We start from the raw sequence: 20,328 nt of genomic DNA on the forward strand, positions 1-20,328 counted from the left end.
TACTAGCAAGTCCAAATAACATCTGAAAAAGTTATCTTTAACCCCTTTGCGCCAACTGTCACGTCTACGTGCCAGCAACGAACACACTCACTTCCCGGCCGACAAGCAGGCATGCCAGAGCGTTTTCCCGTTCAGCCCCGAATGTCACGTATTTGTGCCAGTGTCCTGAAACGTTTTAAAAACTACAATTTCTGCCACAAGATGGCATTGTATGTCCATATGGTTTCAGATACATGTACATTAGACCATCTACTCAAAATGAGAGAAGCATGACTCACATACACGTGCTTTAGATTATATAAACAAAAGGGGAAATAAATGTTTCTGAATGGCGTGATTTATGACGTCTCTTTAAATTTGCACGTGGTAGTTGTTCATTGTAAGTAAAGAAGTTTTATTTTCGCTAAAGCGTTGGGTATTTCGGCTTGCAGTTCAATTTTTAGAAAATAATTAGATCTTGTTAGACGTGAATTCTTTCTGCTTTTACCATTGCAATGTCGAAGCCTCGAAAATGTTTAAAAGAGCATGAAATAGCAGAAATGATGCAAAATATTTCAGATATTGATTCTGAAACAGATTCTGATAGTTGTGATAGTGATACTACGATATATTCTGATCATAAAGAATCTGGCCAATCTAATGATGATGAGGACATTTCGGACATCTGTATGCTGAGTACATCGAAAGCAAGTACTTCTCCATGGTCATCCACAATAGAAAATTTATCGGAATTACCATTTAAAGCTGTTCCTGGAATAAAGTGGATAATTCGGTTGAAGAAGAAATTGATTTCTTTAGGTATTATTTTGATGATACAATAATGAAATTAATTACTGAAGAGACTAATCTGTATCAGAGGAGTAATATATAAATACTCCTCTGATACAGATTAGTCTCTTCAGTAATTAATTTCATTATTGTATCATCATAATTATTGGCTTATGCTTTATATATAAAAATATCTATAAAGCATAAACCGTTTAAATACTCTATAGAGCATTATTAAACAATGCGTTGATACTTCGGAAATTTTATGGATTTAGGCTTAATAGCAAAAAAGCCCCCGTCCCTGGACAGACGCTCGCGTAAGACACTGCTGGCCTCCGCGATAAGCGCGCGTTTGCGCTACCCGGCGCGAAGGGGTTAAAAAAGGGCATTTAAGTCCTACAGTGGTCCAGGTCAGTGGTTCCCAAAGTGGTTTCTACAGAACCCCAGGGGTCCTTGTGACTTCTGAAGAGTTTGTGGTAAATTAAAATTAATTTGGTGGTGCATGGATAATGTCAGAGGGGCCAAAAATGGTTTAATAAAAAATAAAATAATTGTGACTCCTTTTTCATTATTATGAAAGTTAAAATAAATAGCAATAAATAATAGCAATAATACACTTGATTTAAACAATTTAACATCCTTAGTAAAGCAAAACAGTGTCCTTTTTATTTTACATATTGTAACATTTACTATTTAGTAATTTATAAATAGCAATATTTAACATTTAATAATTTGTGAATGGCAACAGTTTGGATGTATGTAAAAATAGAATAGTGTTAGTATTGCAGTGTTCTGTAATATATAGTATTCTAAGCTTATAAATAAACAGTTTATACAGTTAAAAGTACACCCTTGAAATTTGATGGAAATCTTGCTTTAAACCAGCAAAGTTGGCTGCAATTGTTCAAAATTTTTGAAGCAGCCAGTGGATTACACAATAAATAAGAGAAGATTGAATACTTTTCCTCATGTAATACAAATTCGCAATATTGAAATATACGTATAATAAATTTCCTGAAGCACAGGGTAATGAAATTAAGACAAAATTTATGGAATATTGTTATATCTAAGACAAATATAACATAGGAAAGACATTTACTCTTTCCTAGAAATTAAACCGTGTCCAAAACCTAGATGAGTCTGTAACTAACTTTCAAAATAAAGCTAGAACATGCGAGTTTGCACAATTAATGTATAGGATGAAAAAGGATAAAATTGTGGTGAGAATGTAACAAGAATAAAATTATTGCATGAAACATAATTAACTTAGCAAAATATCTTGATATATGCAGATCTGCAGAAGTGCAAATCAAATGAAAATAATGAAAGACAAGGATACTGTTGTAAACACAGAGTAAAAAATTGTTACGTAAACATAATAAGAATACATATAAAAAGATGAATATTGAGAAACAAGGGACCAAAGTTTGTTCTAAATGGCTGCAATACATTTCATGAATATCTACAGTGTCCTGCCTATGGAAAAATTTGTGATAAGCATTAAAAGACATTTTGCAAATCAAGTGTAAAGCCTATAAAATAAAAAAATAAAAAAATGAAACTATCAAGGTATACAAAACAGAGAATTTACTAAATCATGAGGAAGAGTTAGAATTTTAAAGCTAGTTTGGATAACAAAAAAAGAGAAATGGACTGATGATGTTAATGTAAATAAAAGTAAACTTAATTTGCAATTAGATACCAGAGCAGCTTTCAATGTTATTTAAACGTAATTAAAATCAATTTGAAAATACTGGATGTTCCAACATAGAAGTTTGAAACTGTTACATTCTCTGGGAATAAAATGGATAATGTAGGAAAAGCAGTACTTAACTGCCAATATGGAAATTTTTTGCAACTTTATATATATATATATATATATATATATATATATATAGCTTATAATTTAAGATATTTTTCTTTCTTATGTTCTTTAATATAAATGTCATTTTAATAAATATAAGTTTATGAAAATAGAGACTTAGATAAGTAAATATACAAATTTACCTAATAAAGAGTGTTTAAATACAGATCCTATATGACAGATCTGAAAACACATCCTGCTAAGAGGGTTAAAACAAGAGGTAATACCAGTAATTCACAGTTCAAGCAAAATACCCACAAAAGATAAAGTGAGGTAAGAGCTGCAAAAGGAAAATTTTAATGTCATTCCGAAATTAAGAGAACCTAGTATATGGGTAAATTCAATGGTCACTGGAGTCAAATCTAACGAAATATCATAATGTTTAGATCCTACAGATTTAAACGAAGCAATAAAACGAGAACATTATCCTATGCCAACAGTAGATGAAGCTGTCACTAGAACACCAAAAGCAAAAATACTTACTGTTTTAGATGTTCATAGTGCATTTTGGCATATCCATCATGACAAAGAAAATAGTCATTTGTGTGCATTCGATACACCCTTTGTCAGATACAAAAAAAAAAAAAAAAAATGTCAAATAATAGAAGGCCAAATAATAGAAATAATACCAAATAATAGAAGGCCTACAAGGAGTTGAATGCATTATAGGCATTTTAACATGGGGATATAGAGACAAGGAATATGACTTACAATTTAAAAAGGTACTTACTTCAGAGAGCATCAGAAAATAATGTGAAGTTCGATAAGGATAAGTGTAAAATAAAAGTTAATTGTGTGATTTATATACAGCACAACTGAAGAAGGATTAAAACCTGACTTCCCTACAGTGGAAGCAACTGATAAAATGCCATAACCTAAAAGATGTGCCTTCTCGACAAATATTTTTTTGGAATAATTAATAACTTGACCGAATTTATTCCAAATTTAACTGCTATTAGTGTACCATTAAAACAGTTAATTGAGAAAATTATATTTTGGCACCAGACTGACTGAACATTAAAAAGCTTTTGAAGAGTTTAAAGAATTGATTATAAAAGCATTCGTATTAAAATTCTATGATATTAACAAGGATATAACTATTTCAGTACATGGAAGTTCTGATAAATTAGGTACTGCTTTACTACAAGAAAACTAACCAATTGCTTATGCTTCCAGAGCTCTTACAAAGAGTAAAAAAAATTAGGCTCAGATAGAAAAAAAAAAACATTTAGCTATTAATTTTGGATGTACAAAATTTCATCTACATGTATATATAAATGTATGGCAAACATATTACAGTTGAAACCAATCATTGGCCATTAGGAAAAATAACTAAAAAAACCTCTTTTTAAGGCCTCAGAGATTACAAAAAATGCTGTTACATTTACAAAAGAGTGATCTAGACATGTGTTACAAAAAAAGGAAAAGATCATCTGATGACAAAAATTAAGGAATTGAAGAAAGAAAATGAATGAGGTGCTACACTACAGTGTTTAAATAAATATGTTCTGGGAGGTTGGACAGAAAGGAAACATCAACAAGAACCTCAAGTCAAAGTATGTTCCGACTGCAGAGATGAGTTGACAATAAAAAATGACTTATTTTTCAAAAGAGGAAGGTAATTATCCTTTATCTACACAAAAACAGATGTTAAATTTAATATATAAGAGTCACTTCAGTTTAGGAACCCAACAGCAGCCGAGCGGTAAAGTCGCTGAACACTGGTAGTTCGATCCGAGGTTCGAATCCCACAAACGGGCTTGATGCATGGGTGTTTACGTGGTTTTCCCCATGTGTAACGTGTATACGAGCCAGTTTCCCTTAGAAAGTCCTCCACGAAGGCATCCCTCTCCTTAGGCAGATAGCCCTAGTGTGCTTTGCCATAGTTAAATACACACCTTCAGTTTAGAAAAAATGTAAGAAAAGAGCTTGAGATGTTTTATCTCAGCCACTTATGAACAAGCAGACAGAAGATAAATTTTTTAAATGTGCCTATATTTAATGAATATTGGAACAAAAAAAGCAAGGGAATTTAAGATACCACACACATTTCCTAATTTACCCTGTATGAAGTTGAAACAATTTTTTTTATTAAAAAATATGTATACTTATTAATTGTAGATTATTATTCCAACTTTTTTTAGAATCTCCAAATTATTGGCTACTCGAAGTCAGAGTTATATGAAATCTCAATTTGCCAGATATGGCATACCACTGATAGTGATATCTGATAATGGACCTCATTTTACAAATACAGAATTTTCAGAATTTGGGAAATAAGATTTGTACCCACTCCTGCAACTTAATGCAACTAGGGGGTGCCACACATTAGCTTGTATCCTCCTTACTGGGTAGGATGCACGGTTTAACCAAAACAATCACATTCTGCAACTTACAACAGATCGTCCTGAACCTTTGCCAAACTACAACCCAAACGGGAGCAGCCTTCTCAACAAACCACACAAGATTTCATAATTGAGCCTTCATGCCACCCACGTGGATATATGTGAATTAAGAACCCAGCTCATGTTTTTATCCCCTGGTGCCAAGACTGAAAAGATACATATCCAAGCTAGTACAATAAATGACTGCTGCTACAAACTGAAATTTGTCAAGAAATACCAATCTAAACACATAACAAGCAGTCTATACCATGCACAGTCGAATGGATTAGTACAGCGTTTAATAAAAATGGTGAATAAATTGCTGAAGAAAGCTTCAGCAGATCATGCTGATTCTTACTTAGCATTCTATAACTTATTTACTTAGCTTTATTACTTAGCATTAAATTACTGACCTACTCATAACATTCCAATTAATGAGATGTTATTATAACCCAGTTCAATAATTTATCAGAAGAACCAGAACAATTCATCCTCCACCAGAAGAATTATTGAAACTTCAAGTTGTGGAAAATGTAAATGAAAAAAAAAATCAACCAAAAAATAATTAAGCAGAAGTAATATTATGATCATCACACAAAAACACTACCATAGTTAACGCAAAGGAGATTATGTTACAGTACATCACAATAATCACTGGGAAACAGTTGCTGTAGAAGAAGTAAAGACATTAAAGAAATAAGTTCAGCTGCAATGAGCGGAACAAAACAAAGAACTAGTCGGCATTAAGAGCTAAGCAATTACCCTAAAGAATTGCACTTTCTTTTAAAGTTTTAATAAACAGCTGTGCTATATATTAAAGCCTGTCAAACAGCCATTTAAAGTGGGTACAGAAAGTAAGCTACACTCAATTTCTGAAGACTCTGGATTTTAAAAAAAGAAAAGAAAAATTGGATACAGTTTTGCATCGAAATTATTGTTTCCATCCATAATAAGAGGCAGAATGGAATGGTTTTAATGCAATCAATAACTGAGGATTAATTTTTCATACCAATTTCTTGAACTGCAGCCATTTTTGTCCTTGCACTAGAGTATTTCTTAGCAATTGGCAGGAAACATTTTTCTAAAAAAGCTGCAGGATGATCTGACACATTCAGTGGCAAGTTGTGCTCCAGCAAAAAGGCAGAGAACAGGCATTTAGCATTAATCCTTTGTTTCTACAGTAAAATTTAATTCTCTTTTTTTTTTCCAATACCACTCACATTCATTGCCTTTGTGTATGCTTGAGTTTAAGAACATCAGCCCTTCCACCATGAGAAACTGAAAAGTCACAATGACAAATAGTACACACTGCAATGTTACATTTCCTTGATGATATAAAAAGTCATCTATGTATGATTTTTGAAAGGTACATGAGTATTTTACATTTTTTGCAGATATAACAAAGACAAAGAATTACAGTTTCTTAAACCGTTTCTGGAAAGCACATGAAACTTGCACTGCTCACTGGCGAGACGAACGAAATAAACAACTTTGATTTTGCTTTGTGCTCACTGGCTAATATATGACAGATGACTTAATTCTTATGGGAGAATTGGAACACGACGTTTTCGGACATGTTTCGGAATCTTACACACAAAGCAGAAACAAGCCACATCTAACTGATGAAACAATTTCAGTGTTCTTTTACACATATCTAAGGGAAAAAAAAAAGTGCTTTCAGACACCCAAAATAACTTTTTTGGGTGCAAATAATGAAGTACTCTTAAAAATAAGAGAAAGGCGGGAGAAATACATCGAGTTGGCAACTCTGATATTATGTTGGTTTTGCAGTGCTCTGTAATACATACTATTCTGAACTCATTAATAAATAGCTTAAACATTTAAAAGTGCACCTTTGTTATTTTATGCCCATAACAGTATGAATAAGCCAAAAAGTAAATGCAGACAATAAAGTGCTCAATATTTAAAAAGTAGTTTTATTCTATAACTGAGATAAAGTACCTACATGCCTTCTATTCAACAACACTGTCAAACGAATCAAAGCTTAAAGAACATTTGACAAAAGCCATTTCACCATAGTAACAAAAAATGTAAATATGTAACTTTTTTAAAACAGTAAAAAATATCTGACACCTTTATTGCAACAACATTTGAGCAAGATGACAATGGACTGCATTCTTCTTATGACATTTCTTTACTGACTGCAAAATTGGAAAGCATAACACAGTGAAGAACTTATTCTACCAACTGTAAATGAGGTAATATGCACCATGCTGCAAATCACCATTCGATATTATACGGCTACCATCACACATCCAATTGTTTCGGATGAACAACTATTTTCACATACTTTTTCTACCTGCTTTACCACTAAAAGACACGTGATTTTTTCCTTTGTTTCACAAAAAAGTGTAAGTTGTTTTCAACAACCAATCAGTTATCAGCATCGAATCCCCGATCATCAACCAACATATATAATGCAGTACTAGTTGCCCTTTTACATGGAAATCCCAAAGTGACCCATGTTGAATGGCTGTTTTATATCACATGGCAAAGTGAAAAAAATCGTACTTAACAGTTTTCTTCTAAAATGTTTTGAATGTGTGATGCAACATTTAAAATAAATTCATCTGAATAATAATATAGTGCAAAGAGAGACTGATGAAATGGCTCAGTGCATAGAAAATTCTTTATGTGATTTATTAAAAACATCTGAATTCTCTATTCAGCTTGACAATCAACTGCTAGGAAATAAATTTCACATCAACTTACTTTTAGTTCATGTGAGATTTGTAAAAGTAGAACAAATTTTGCAAGAATTGTTATCTGGCAAACGTTTGGAAACTGATAAAAAAGGTGAAGCAATACTTAATGAACTAAAATGATTCTTGGATGTGAAACCCTTGAGAATGTCCTCCCTGGGTCAACTGATCTTGCTTCGAAAACGGGAGGACAGGGTTGCCACTCAAACAGGAGAATGAAATTCCCTGACTTTTCCAGGTATGTTTTGAGAAAATTCCAGTCTATTCGCGTAATGTACATTGGCTGTGCTAAGAGGTAAATTAATTATGGTATTACTCGTACTGAGAAGCAAATTCACTTAATTATTCAATAAATCCCAGAGGACATTTATTCTTAATTATTCTTGGTACACTTTGTTTGATAATTCTGTTTACTTTTCCACTTAAGAAACTTAATAAAATTTAAGATATATACATTGGATAACAATTGTACGTTTTATTTAATTATTACTCATGATCATCTCCAGTTCAACATGAGGCTAATCCGATTCTTATAAATCACAACGCAATGCTAAAAGATATGTTAGATTTTAGGTGAATTTAATTTGTGTGAGGTGTCTTCTTAAAAGGCACCTTAACACTTGAAAACACAAATATAATTATAATAGGAGTTGTTTTCTCCACTGAAGATTGAGATTAGAATCTACCCAATGTGGAATAAAATAAGGCTTTTTTTGCAGACATTCTGCAGCTAAATGAAAGAAAGAAATCTATTTAATGATATTTTTTTACTAAATTGAGGTATTTTATATTTATTTCGCAGCATACATAAGGAAAAAATATGTGCATTAAATTTCGTGATGTCATCATACTGCTAGAATTAATTTCAGGATTATGCCAGAGAAAATTTCCTGAAATTTGGAACTATTATTTACTAATGGTAAATAAATTTAGAGGGAAGAAGCAACATTAAATGATATGAATAACATAAAAATAAAGATAATTACTTAAAAATTGAATTAGAATAATCAACGATATTTTAGCGAATATAGTTAGCCTAGATGACTGATTACTATTTTTTTATTTTACTGCAAAATGACAAGGTATTTTTTAAAAAGAAAAGAAACAAAAAAAGATTTTGCGGTAAAATCCTAGTATACGGCCTTCGCATGATTTTGAAAATTGTCGCCAAGAACAAAATGACTTGTTCACTGCTCATCACCACGTCGCAAATCCCGCTGTACCATACATGGAGATTATTTTAACCAAAGAACGTCTATGTAAAGAAGAAAAATTTCCATACACGTAAATGCTATTACGCCGCTAGAAAGTGGAGGGAAAATTTGCCAAGGTATTTGGCGACGGAATCTGGCGGCCAGAATTTTCCTCTCCGCGATGTGTACAGGAAATTGAGAAACGCGTATTAAAAAGAAACGTTCTTTGACAAAAAAGAAAACTTCAAAAATCCGTTTTTAGATTACTGAGAAAAATCCAAGAAGAAACGCTTTATCAAAGAACGTTTTTCCTTGGATTTTTCACAATAATTTTAAAAACGGATTTTCGTAGTTTTTTTTTCCCCCCCTCAAAATAACTAATCCATGAATTAATTTACTTGCGCCAAAAAATATTTTCTTCTCCTTTAGAGTTTAAAGAAATTTTAAACGATATTCATTTTATGAAGTCAACCCTGGGAAGATGACACCGAGGCTCTCTAGCATACTTAACCCTTTCACATGGGTATAAGACCAATTTTTTTATGTATTGAAGCAATTAAATCAACTATTCAGTCAGGAAGGCACAGAAAAAACAAATCAACAGAGTCTGCCATTTCCTGCTCTGCACTAATATAGCTAACGTAATGGATGTATGAGATACATAGGAACCAGCCCCCAAGAAAAGATTAAAACAAGCAATACCAACTGTATTATCTGTACACTGCACCATTTAACAACAACATTTAGTAACTTAAAATCTTAGTGAACACTTGCATGGTTCACTAGATTATATACACTTGCATGGTCATCAGAATAGTCAATAAATTCAAAAGGAATGCCTTAAATAGTTCAACTTTGCTAGAAAAATGATGACAATTATAATCATTTACTACTGCTTAAACATGGAAGTTCATTGGTTTTCTAAAAGTGTATGGTTGGACTGATTTTATGCACTTGATTTTTTGTTGAAATTCCTGAAAATTAAAGACAATCAATTTAATCAGCAGCTCAATTTAATTTATTCAAAACATAACTTAGATTATGTGACTAATTTATTTGTGAAAATTAGCAAAACCAATTGGAAGCTACAAGATGATCAATTCAATTTAATCAGAACTAAAACATCTGTGCTTGTAGCAAAACATTTTTTGCTAAAAAAATGCTGTTGGTTTCCAAATCTTTCAAAATTAAAAAACAAGAATTCTTAATGTAATGACTCTTCATTCTGACCTCAGCCAAAGATTTGAAGACATGGTTATTCCTGATTGTGCGTAAGTAGGCATAATCAGGCCTTTTGCAAGTAGACCCACAAATTCGGTGAATCCATACAAATATGGGAGCGATTTATTGAATTATCCATAAATGAGGAACTAAAACCCAGGTTTGAACAAGGCTACCACTAATTTAGAAAGAGATACAAATTTATTTTATGGTCAGCATTATGGTTTACTGTAGCGAGGTTATTGACTGCTTTTTCATAACTTCCTTAGAACGTGGAAGCGCAATTATGAGCCTCATCATGGGGGGGGGGAATCATCAGGAGTGCTCATGGAGACATATGAATGCTAGTCACAAACATAGAAACACAGAGACGAACATAAATAATCTATCATCCAATACGGATTCACCCATCTCTTTGGGTGGGGGGGGGCAGCGTTTCTGTATTTTAAAACAAAAGTTATAATTTCAATAAATACTATTTTAAAAGTTAATTTTTTATTTATATTTTATTTACCATTCAAAACATATTAAAGACAATTTAAATTTGTAGTTTTTTTTTTTTTATGCAGTAGTGTACAGTTTTTCACTTGGGAGTTAAAAGTCATGTTTTTGCTACAAGAAGTGGTCCATGGCCATAGTAAGTTTGAGAATTACAAGTATAAGCTGAAGTTCATTTGGAGTGGGGAGGAGATCTACATAAAAATATCGGCCATTAAAAACTTTGGTGAATGCACATCCTTTCATATGATACTTTGTGTGTTAACAAAGTAAGTTTTGTTCTGAGTTAAAACTTTTTTGTCATATACAGTCTGCCATAAATAGGATAATTACTGAAATAATGAGTGCTGTGTCCTGAAGTTTTCTCCTAAAACCGCATTTTTTTTTTCTTTCTTTTCTACTAGGAATTTTACTAATGCCTCCTTCAATACTTCCCTGCCCCAAATTTTGTAACTGCAGATTTCCTCAGTGCCAGACTTGAATTTTTCATTATTTCAACTTCATTTTGTCTTGCATGTTTTTTTAAGGTTAAGTGTGAATATGGCAATGCTTCTTAGTTTCTTTTCTTATGATCAATTTTTAAAACAATGTGAAATGGCTAACTATAGTAGACATGACAGCAGTTAGTGAGTTCTAGGATAAATGCAAGCATTTCTCTTATCATACTATATGATAAAAGCAGCCCTCATAAACAGAAGCAGATAACGATGTTGATGGGGTAAATATACGCATGCTAAGCAAGCACAGATTGCATATCGCAAGTGCTATCATGAAGAGGAATGTTTTAAGCTCTCATTACCAAACTTTAAGAAACTGCTTGTGACAAGGTCAAAATCATCTGACCCAGATGAAAAATGCTGAAAAATGCAGGCTTCATGTAAATGCAGCCGAAAATTACAAATGTTTCCATCTTTATTAACAATACGATTTTACATAAATATAAAACTATTTATTTATTAGATACAATACAATTTTAATTTATATGTAACTTTATACTATACTACAAATATTATTTATTTTACTATCTGAAATGAGCAAAAAATTCTTAGAGCTGAAAGAAATTCTGATAGATGGTGAGGAGAGGAAGAGGGCAGAAAATTTTGAGAATCACTGGTATAATGCATAGGAAAGGTATGGTAAACATTCACATTTTTAACTCAGGCTACAGTGCTCTGTAACACATTACTTAAAATTAACTACCAAATAAAAGAGAAAACAATGTCAGAAATATACCTTATTCATGAAAAAAACTAAAACATACAAGTTTATAATAAAGCAGAAACAATAACATTAATAGAAACAACTACCAGACTTGAATTACTCACCAATTGGATCAACATGTGTAACATGATCAACAAAATCACGTTTTCCAAGATACACAGTAATCTGTAAAATAGCAGATTTCTATTATCATCATAAAAACAAAATGGCCTGCAAATCTTTTATTAACTACATATTTTCCATGAAAATTCATATGTCAATATTTCATGAAAGACTTTTCTCTGTTTTATATTGTTAAATATCTCTCACGAGAAAAATTAAATCATCAAAATTTATCCAGTAATTTACTTACACACAGCAGGGTTATATTACATGAATAAATAATTACATAATTTTAACAAAGCAGCAGTAACAAATTCTGAAATTCTTAAAGCATGAAATACAGACGAGTTTTAATGCAACAATGAATATGTTCATTATTACAGAAAAATCTAAATTAAATGACTGATAAAATTGAGAATTAGTGATTAGGAAGTTTAAAAAGTTGAAAATTATCAATGATCATCAATGCTCGACTCCATTAACTGTAACTAATTACAAACGATACTGTGCTTCTTTATGCCTAAAATATGCATTAGACTTTAAACTGTTGGACTACATAAAATCTAATGTACACTGCTCAAAAAAAAAAAAAAAAAAAGGGGGGGGACAGTCCTATATCTCCCGATCTACTGGGCCGATTGACCAAATTCAAATTGCGTTCTTCATGTCTTGAAAGCGCGACTTAGGATATATATTAGATTTATATATAGCACTATTCTAACATAGGTATTTTGACACAAAACCGGACTTTTCCTGAAATAACATATGAATTTTTTTATATATTTCGATTCTACGAATCAAATTACGCCTAAATATGAAATTTTGTAAAATCTGGAGCGAAATTTACGGAGAAATTCACAAATTTATGTTGGCACTTTTTGCACCAAGAATACTTCACTTGGCGAACTTCTTAATATATGGCAACCTAGTTTTCTTTCCTGTGAGAGGGAAAAAAGTCACCATCGTTCCTTTTTTCCAAATAATATTCTTTATATTATATTTTTAATTATAACTTATTATTTTAAGTAGTTTTTTCTTTTTCAAATTTCATTTTAATTGTTTAAGTTTCACTTTTTTTTTTTCCAAATAACTGTTTTAAAAATTTCTATTTACCTATTCGAACTGCGTAAAGAAAGGTGCAGCATTTATTTTTTTTTCAAATAGTTTTCTTTATATATATTTTTCGTCATAGTTATTATTTTAGGTAATTTTTAAATTTTTATACTTTTATTTTAATTGTTTGTGTTGCATTGTCTCTTCAGATAATTGTTTTAAAATTTTCTATTTATTCCTTCGAACTGAGCATTTTAAATATATTTATTAATATCAATTTTCCAGAATTTGATTTTATTTATTTGAACTGCGTTTCTTTCGGAAGAATACTTTGTAACCCAGACTACAATGAGTTTGAAAACTGCATACTATATTAAAAGAGAAAATACAGTAAAGCACAGTTTTATACGCCTTTCAATGTTCCGTTCAGAAAAGATATATATAAATAAGAGAGATGTATAACCAACATTTTAACTTAGGATGACTTGCATACACTGCTTTAAACAGTTTTATCATTGTGCCCATTGCCTTACACAATTTTATCCTACATTTGGTTTCTTAAAATGTTATTCATATTTTAGTCAAATATTTTATTTTTGAAATCACAAGAATCAAATATCATAACATTGAAAAGTTTCAAATTAAAAAAATACAAATACTAAATTTTACGAAAAAATTTATTTTTCTTCTCTTTTTCTTTAAGAATTCTGAAAGTATATTAAAAAGTATCCAACTTTTCGAAACATTTTGGTATTTCTGACAATCATTTTAAATAAAGTTATCGCCTTCCATTTCATAAAGGCCCACAAACAGCCGAGCGGTAAAGATGCTGATCACTGGTAGTTCGGTCCAAGGTTAGAATCCCGCGAACAGGCTGGTTGCATGGGTGTTTTCGTGGTTTTCCCGATGTGTAACGTGTATACGAGCCAGTTTCCCTTAGAAAGTCCTCCACGAAGGCATCCCTCCCTTTAGGCAGATAGCCCTCGTGTGCTTTGCCATAATTTAATAATCCAATCCAATCCAATCCTTAATTAAATATAATTGATTTGTAACTTCTAGTAGAACTGACATTAAGAATTGAAGTGCAAATAAATAATATCGTGTGCAATCTTGATTAATATAAAATTAAAAATATTTGCACAGAAAAATATTTGCATTCAGACAGAAATTTTTTGAAATATTTGCAATTACTTTATAAGAAGGATTTATTAATAACCGTAATAATTACTTATTATATTACTGATGATTAGGAATCAGTTCTTGACAATTACATTCTAAATTAGAATTTTAAGAATTATTAGAATTTTAAATTAGAATAATGAAAATACGCTACGCACAAAAATACATTTTAGGATAAAAAATGAGTTGACTTTTTATGTTTTAAAACTTCTTGAATTCATTTAATAAACATCATATCCTCGTTAATTGAATTCAGAATGTTGTGTGTCGTTTATATAATTATTCTTACTTGTCCACGGAATCTGCTGACTTATCCAGCGATTAAGTAGCTTCAGATCATTTCTACATAATAATTGAACTTCCATTAATTCAGTCTCTAGAGGGTTGTATATTTATATCATAATTTGACTTTTATAAAAATGATTATTCTAAATCTTATGTTTCTATAAATCAGTTTGTTTAGAAATAAATTGTGCAGTTAATGTCATAAAATTCAAATAAACATCAAACGAAAGATCTCAGTTTTAGACAATTCGATTTAAACGAAGTAAAGTAGCAGACGATAAAACGCCAAAGGTAAAAATTTACTCTTATTTAAAAAAAAAAAAAAAAAGAGAGAGAGAGAGAGAGAAATTTAAAAAATATTAAAAAATTTATTTAAAAAAATAGCTTTTCATATAGCATTAATAAATATTTATTACGCATCATTGAGGGAAAAAATGTCATATAATTAATTCTCCGTAAAATTTTACTTGAAATTTAAGGTTAAAAATAGCTGTGGCAATACAGTGTAACAAAAATTCATAGACCACATTTGGCGTTATTATCGCTCAAAAAAAAAAGATGCCAAATTTCAAAACGCGAAAATATGTAAATTTGTGTATATCTTAGAAAATTTTGAATAAAAAAGTCTAATTTTTTGCAGATATGGTTAAAAATATACCTACTTTAAGATGATGGTAAAAATTTTATAGGTTATAATTCAAAATTTTTTTCGAAAAATTTATAAAAATTATTTAAAAATAGAAATTTAAAAAATAAAACAAAAAATGGGTAAATTTTATTTGGAATGAACCTAAATTTTGAAATGTGAGAGAAAAAATCAAAAAGTTTAATCAAAAAAAGAGATATACATAAATATTCGCCAAATTCAATTAACATTGAGGAGCTAAAATTTTGAGAGCTAATATTTCAGTACGATTTTTACAAAACTTGGTATTCTGGCATAATTTGAGTCGTAGAATCGAAATATGTAAAAAAATTGGTATGTTATTTCAGAAAAAGTCCAATTTTGTGTCAAAATACCTATGTTAGAATAGTGCTATATATAAATCTAATATATATCCTAAGTCGCGCTTTCGAGACATGAAGAATGCAATTTGAATTTCGTGAATCGCCCCAGTAGAACGGGAGATATAGCACTGTCCCCCCCCCTTTTTTTTTTTGAGCAGTGCACATAAAATTTAAGGTACCAGAAATTCACCATTAGAGTACAGGTATAGTCTTGCCAGCCAATTTGTCCAGTTACACTCCAATTTGGAAGAATATTCCAAGTTGCAGTCTAAGTCTCCCACCCCTCTTCCCCTACCACCAAACTCTCATGAGACTTTCAGCTTGTGTATTTTGAATGCCCTCTTTCTGCATAGACATATGCTTACAAATATCTATGCGTCTCGAGGATTTGAACCTAGGCCCATTGGTACAGCAGCCAACGTCACTAACCAATATTTCTGTTGAATAACAAAACTCAGCACAGGAAGACAATTTTAAAAACCAGATTTCAATGGTAAATTAATACAGGTGATACTTGAATAATGCAATATGCCAACATGCAGAAAAGCTGCAAATTTGAACACAATTTCTGCATGTCCTTAAACCACTAAATGCCTGCTATTGGCCAGAACCTCTATCAATACCACAATAACAAATTAAATTGTATTTTATTTGCTATATATCTTATATACTGCATTCATAAAGTATGTAAGAGAAGGAAAAAGTTTTTGAAGTAAAACTTTAATGAACAGATAATACCTCAATAATGCTGTACTGTATTCATTGATGTCAGAAGTCATCTGTTTACCATATGAATACAGTTCTGTGTGTCAATATTCATATTAACATTTAATACTGTCTTTAACATCTAAAAAACATTGTAGATGATACATATGTTATAAAGGGCAGATATAAAAAAAAAAGATAATACAAAAAATTTACAGGCACAAAAATTTAAGGCACCGATAAAAAATAATGCAATATAATCACCTTTTTAACAGCAAGACAAACACAATTAATACAACTGCTTTGAAGTAAATTATCCTACATAATAATTAATCGTTATTAAGCATTTTTAAAACATATTTCTGAGTATTACATTCATATTCATAGCAGAATTCTGAAAACAATATTGTGCTAAGAAAATACATAGTCCATATCAAGCAAGACCATTTAACTGAGACTTCGAAAAAAATCAATAGTGAAATCCTGAATTTTGAGAGCCTGTATATATTTTGTACCATTGCCCCTGTAAGCAATTTTTTTCCATGTAGCTCCCAGTTGTTAATTTTTGTTTCTTAATTTATTTTGTGTACTTTTGATGTGTGTCTATAGGAATGGGTACCTGAATATAGATAGCTATGTAAGTCTGAAGTCAAAAAGCTTTAAATTTCTCTTTAGAAATAAAATGTATGTGTTTAGGCGCTTTAATGATGACACCCAGTTGAACATAATTATGTACATTATATGGCTTTTGAAAGTTCTTTAAATTCTGTATAGCTATTTTATCAAAATACTTAGCAAATATAACACTGCATGAGTAACCTGCATAATGCTGTAACTGAACTAAGATAATGTTACCAGGAAATGTAATTCAAGCTGAAAAATGAAACACTACGACTCAGCCGAAAAATGTAAAGTTGCATTTTTGAAATTATTATATTTTATGCTTTAGATAATACATAAACACACCATGCTTCCTGCTATGATACCAAAAACTCCCTCCATACACTTTCGATTATCAGGCCACATAATTACCCCTTTTTAGTTTTTTTTTTTATAAATACAGGTTGTAATATATAATTTTATTCAGGAAGAAAATCCAATAAAAAAATTTATTATTTACTGCTCAAAGCCCTTGTTTCTGTTTTAAACTTTTCAATAAATAAGGCAGTAATTTATAATTTTGCTCAGGAAGAATATTTCTTCAATAGAGGTAAAATACTAACATATCTCAAAGCCCTTTCTTCCCCCTCACCCCAACTATCAGGTTCATGGGCCCTGTGGAACCAATGGATTGATTTTTTCCTTCCAAAGATAAATGTTTTGTATCTAAAACTGGTCTTAGAATATTTCCCCCCTCTTTTGCCAACTGTGAAGACTTATTTTGAAAACTGCCTACTTGTATCCTTACCCATGAACAAATAGTCACCCAAATAGTCATCATTTTACAACAGTGCAATCCAGAAGAAAGAGAAAAAAATTATAGTTAATGTATTTAAAAAGTGAGTAAATACATAAAATTTTACCTAACACTGTTCTTTAAAAAACATAGAACTGAACATAAGAAACATAGGATTGAACATAGGGAAATTCTGGTAGTAGATGGAGAGAAATTTTCAAATGAAGTCAAATGAATGCCTATTAACTTGGATCTCATTGGGGATTTATTCCCTTTCAGTTGTGAGAAAAGCTACTCACAGCCTAGTAAACATGAAAATCACATACAAAATTTGTGGCTTTCTGAACCATTCAGGGATACCAATTTCATCAAATGTTTGCTCTACAGTTAAGTCTCACTGAATTTTGGTAATATGCCATCTACAAATGGGTTGGCATTTTCTCAAAGTTGAATAAAAATATATTTTTGTAAAGATATCAAAGAGTCCCCTTCTAGCACTTGAACCTGTACATATGCTTTAATATAGGATAAAATTCCAACTTTTATTAATACAATTATGTACTTTTTGTTATTTTCTTGTGGTGAAGAGAGCCACAGAAAAATGATGTGGTTGTTGACTCCTTGTCTGACATGCCTGTTTTAGATGTTATGCATTTTACTTTCTAAATCATACAACTTATTACAAGAAACAGACATTTCTCTAAATGGTTAACAATAAAACTGCATAACATAATTACTAGATTAATTCAACCCTCTCGCAATAAGCAATTAGACAATTCACAAAAAGCATACTGTAGTTACAAATAGAGGCATATTATATCAAAAACCAATGCAGATTAAGATAAAATATTAACTAACAGCAAAGGAACTTGAATAAAGAAATATTAAAAAGCTACATATCATCATACTAAGTGTATAATTTTTCTTTCATAGCATTAAGTCTAAAATGCAAAAAGCTAATAAGATTGTTAATAAAAGCTTAAGTATATAACTAATGACAATTAAACACATTTTAATGAAAATTAAATTATTAACATTTCTAATATTCTGATCAGTAAAGTAGTTAGTGATGCTGTTTGCAATACTGCTGGGCCTTGGCTTCAGTCCCAGAGAAGGTTTGGATGTTTGTATGTGAATAGTAGCTTTGAGACACATAAAATACAGGGGCAAAGTCCTCTGAAGAGATCTGGCAGTAACTTACAAGAGGGCTGGGAGACCCTCCTACTGTCTCCCAGAAATTCAAAACTGGGATGGAGCTCAAAAATTTATAGTGTTTAACATGGTTAGCATAAGTCTATAAAAGGCTCAATGACCACACCAATCACAGAAAAAAAAAAAAAAAAAAAAAAGCATAAAATCTGTGAACTTGATCGCATGACACAGATAAGCGAGTCACAACTACTACTTCCAAGTTCAACACAGAATAAAATTTTTTTTGTAACACAAGATATACTATATATAATCAATATTTAAATAAATATATGTAAACATGCAAAATAAAATTCTAACTTAAATTTGCAATAGCGTGTCCTTTTTAATTTGGTTATTCCCCATTTTTATCCTAAAAGCAATAACATGCTTACAATAAACCTCTCTGAACAGCATCATTTAAAATTTAACATCTGTCATATGTTTCCTACATAATAAATAAACAGGTTTCCAGCTAATAATATAATGCTAAAATTTGCAAACCAATAGAGTTCTTACATATTAGCACAATTACCTTAGCACAAATCACCAAACTCCAGCAACCATGTACATAAGAATTCTTTGGTTTTAAGAAGTTATTGAGCCATTTTTATATGCAATTTTTTGACTGTATTCAAAATTACAGCTGTTTTTATGGACAAATAATGATATTTTTTACAGATACTCCCACAAGTACACTTTAAATTAAATTTTAAAACATGCACTTGTAAGATTTGCCTACAAAAGAAAACGTGATAAAATGTCTGCAGGTAGTTTGCAGCAGTAATGGTAGTAGTTTGCAAAAATAGTAATTTACCACAAAATTCATAAAAGGACTAACTGCTTTGATTTTTTAAAGCAATCACCTTGAAATTTCCAACAGAACAGATTTTTAAGATAAATACCTATTTAAAACATAAAATGTATATATCATAAATATGTTTTTGCAGTTATAAATCATTATTTAAAACATAAAATGCATATGTCATAAACACTTTTTTGCAATTATAAAATCTTTTTTTTTTTTTCCCCCCCTGTAAAAAATTGCCAAACTGCACTAAGATGATTGCACTACTACAAAAATACTATGAAAAGGAATACAATAAAATTACAACTTTGTTGTTCTTAAACTAACCTTCATATCATCTATATTTTTTCTCAGATTCTCTAACCTATTAGCATGCTTTTCTTTGCTTCTCTTTCTTAATTCAAATATATGTATCAAGAATGTTTTGGCTAGGGAAAAAGTATTAAAACAGGCACAATTGTAACTATATCTTCATTCCGCATTTCTACATCAACTACATAAAAAATTTTATTACATACAGATACAATTATGGAATCCATAGTAATACAAATCTTGATCAATAAACACTGAAATACTTCTGACTTCATAAGCAAACAAAAGCTAATTTTTTCTTTTCTAAATATATGATCAAATTCATGCCTTAGTCCTTTACTAACTTAACTAATCATTACTTTTAGACTTTTATGTCCTGCATGAACTCAGCAGTGGGATTCAGCCAGTGGTTAAGAAATA

The 20,328-nt window shown here is 30.7% G+C and overlaps 1 protein-coding gene across 2 annotated transcripts in view; it reads right to left on the minus strand.

Annotated features, from left to right (window-relative positions):
- krz (beta-arrestin protein kurtz) overlaps window positions 1–20,328 on the minus strand; it is a 121,654-nt gene that overhangs the window by 81,252 nt on the left and 20,074 nt on the right. For both annotated transcript variants that reach the window (XM_085809071.1, XM_085809072.1), the window contains exon 4: window positions 11,977–12,037. In XM_085809071.1, the coding sequence (XP_085665197.1) occupies window positions 11,977–12,037 (61 nt within the window). The remainder of the gene's footprint in view (window positions 1–11,976; window positions 12,038–20,328) is intronic.

Source organism: Stegodyphus dumicola, chromosome X2, assembly GCF_044657685.1.
Source record: "Stegodyphus dumicola isolate Sdum_Otavi_A_Nest chromosome X2, ASM4465768v1".
NCBI classification, from domain to species: Eukaryota; Metazoa; Arthropoda; class Arachnida; order Araneae; family Eresidae; genus Stegodyphus; species Stegodyphus dumicola.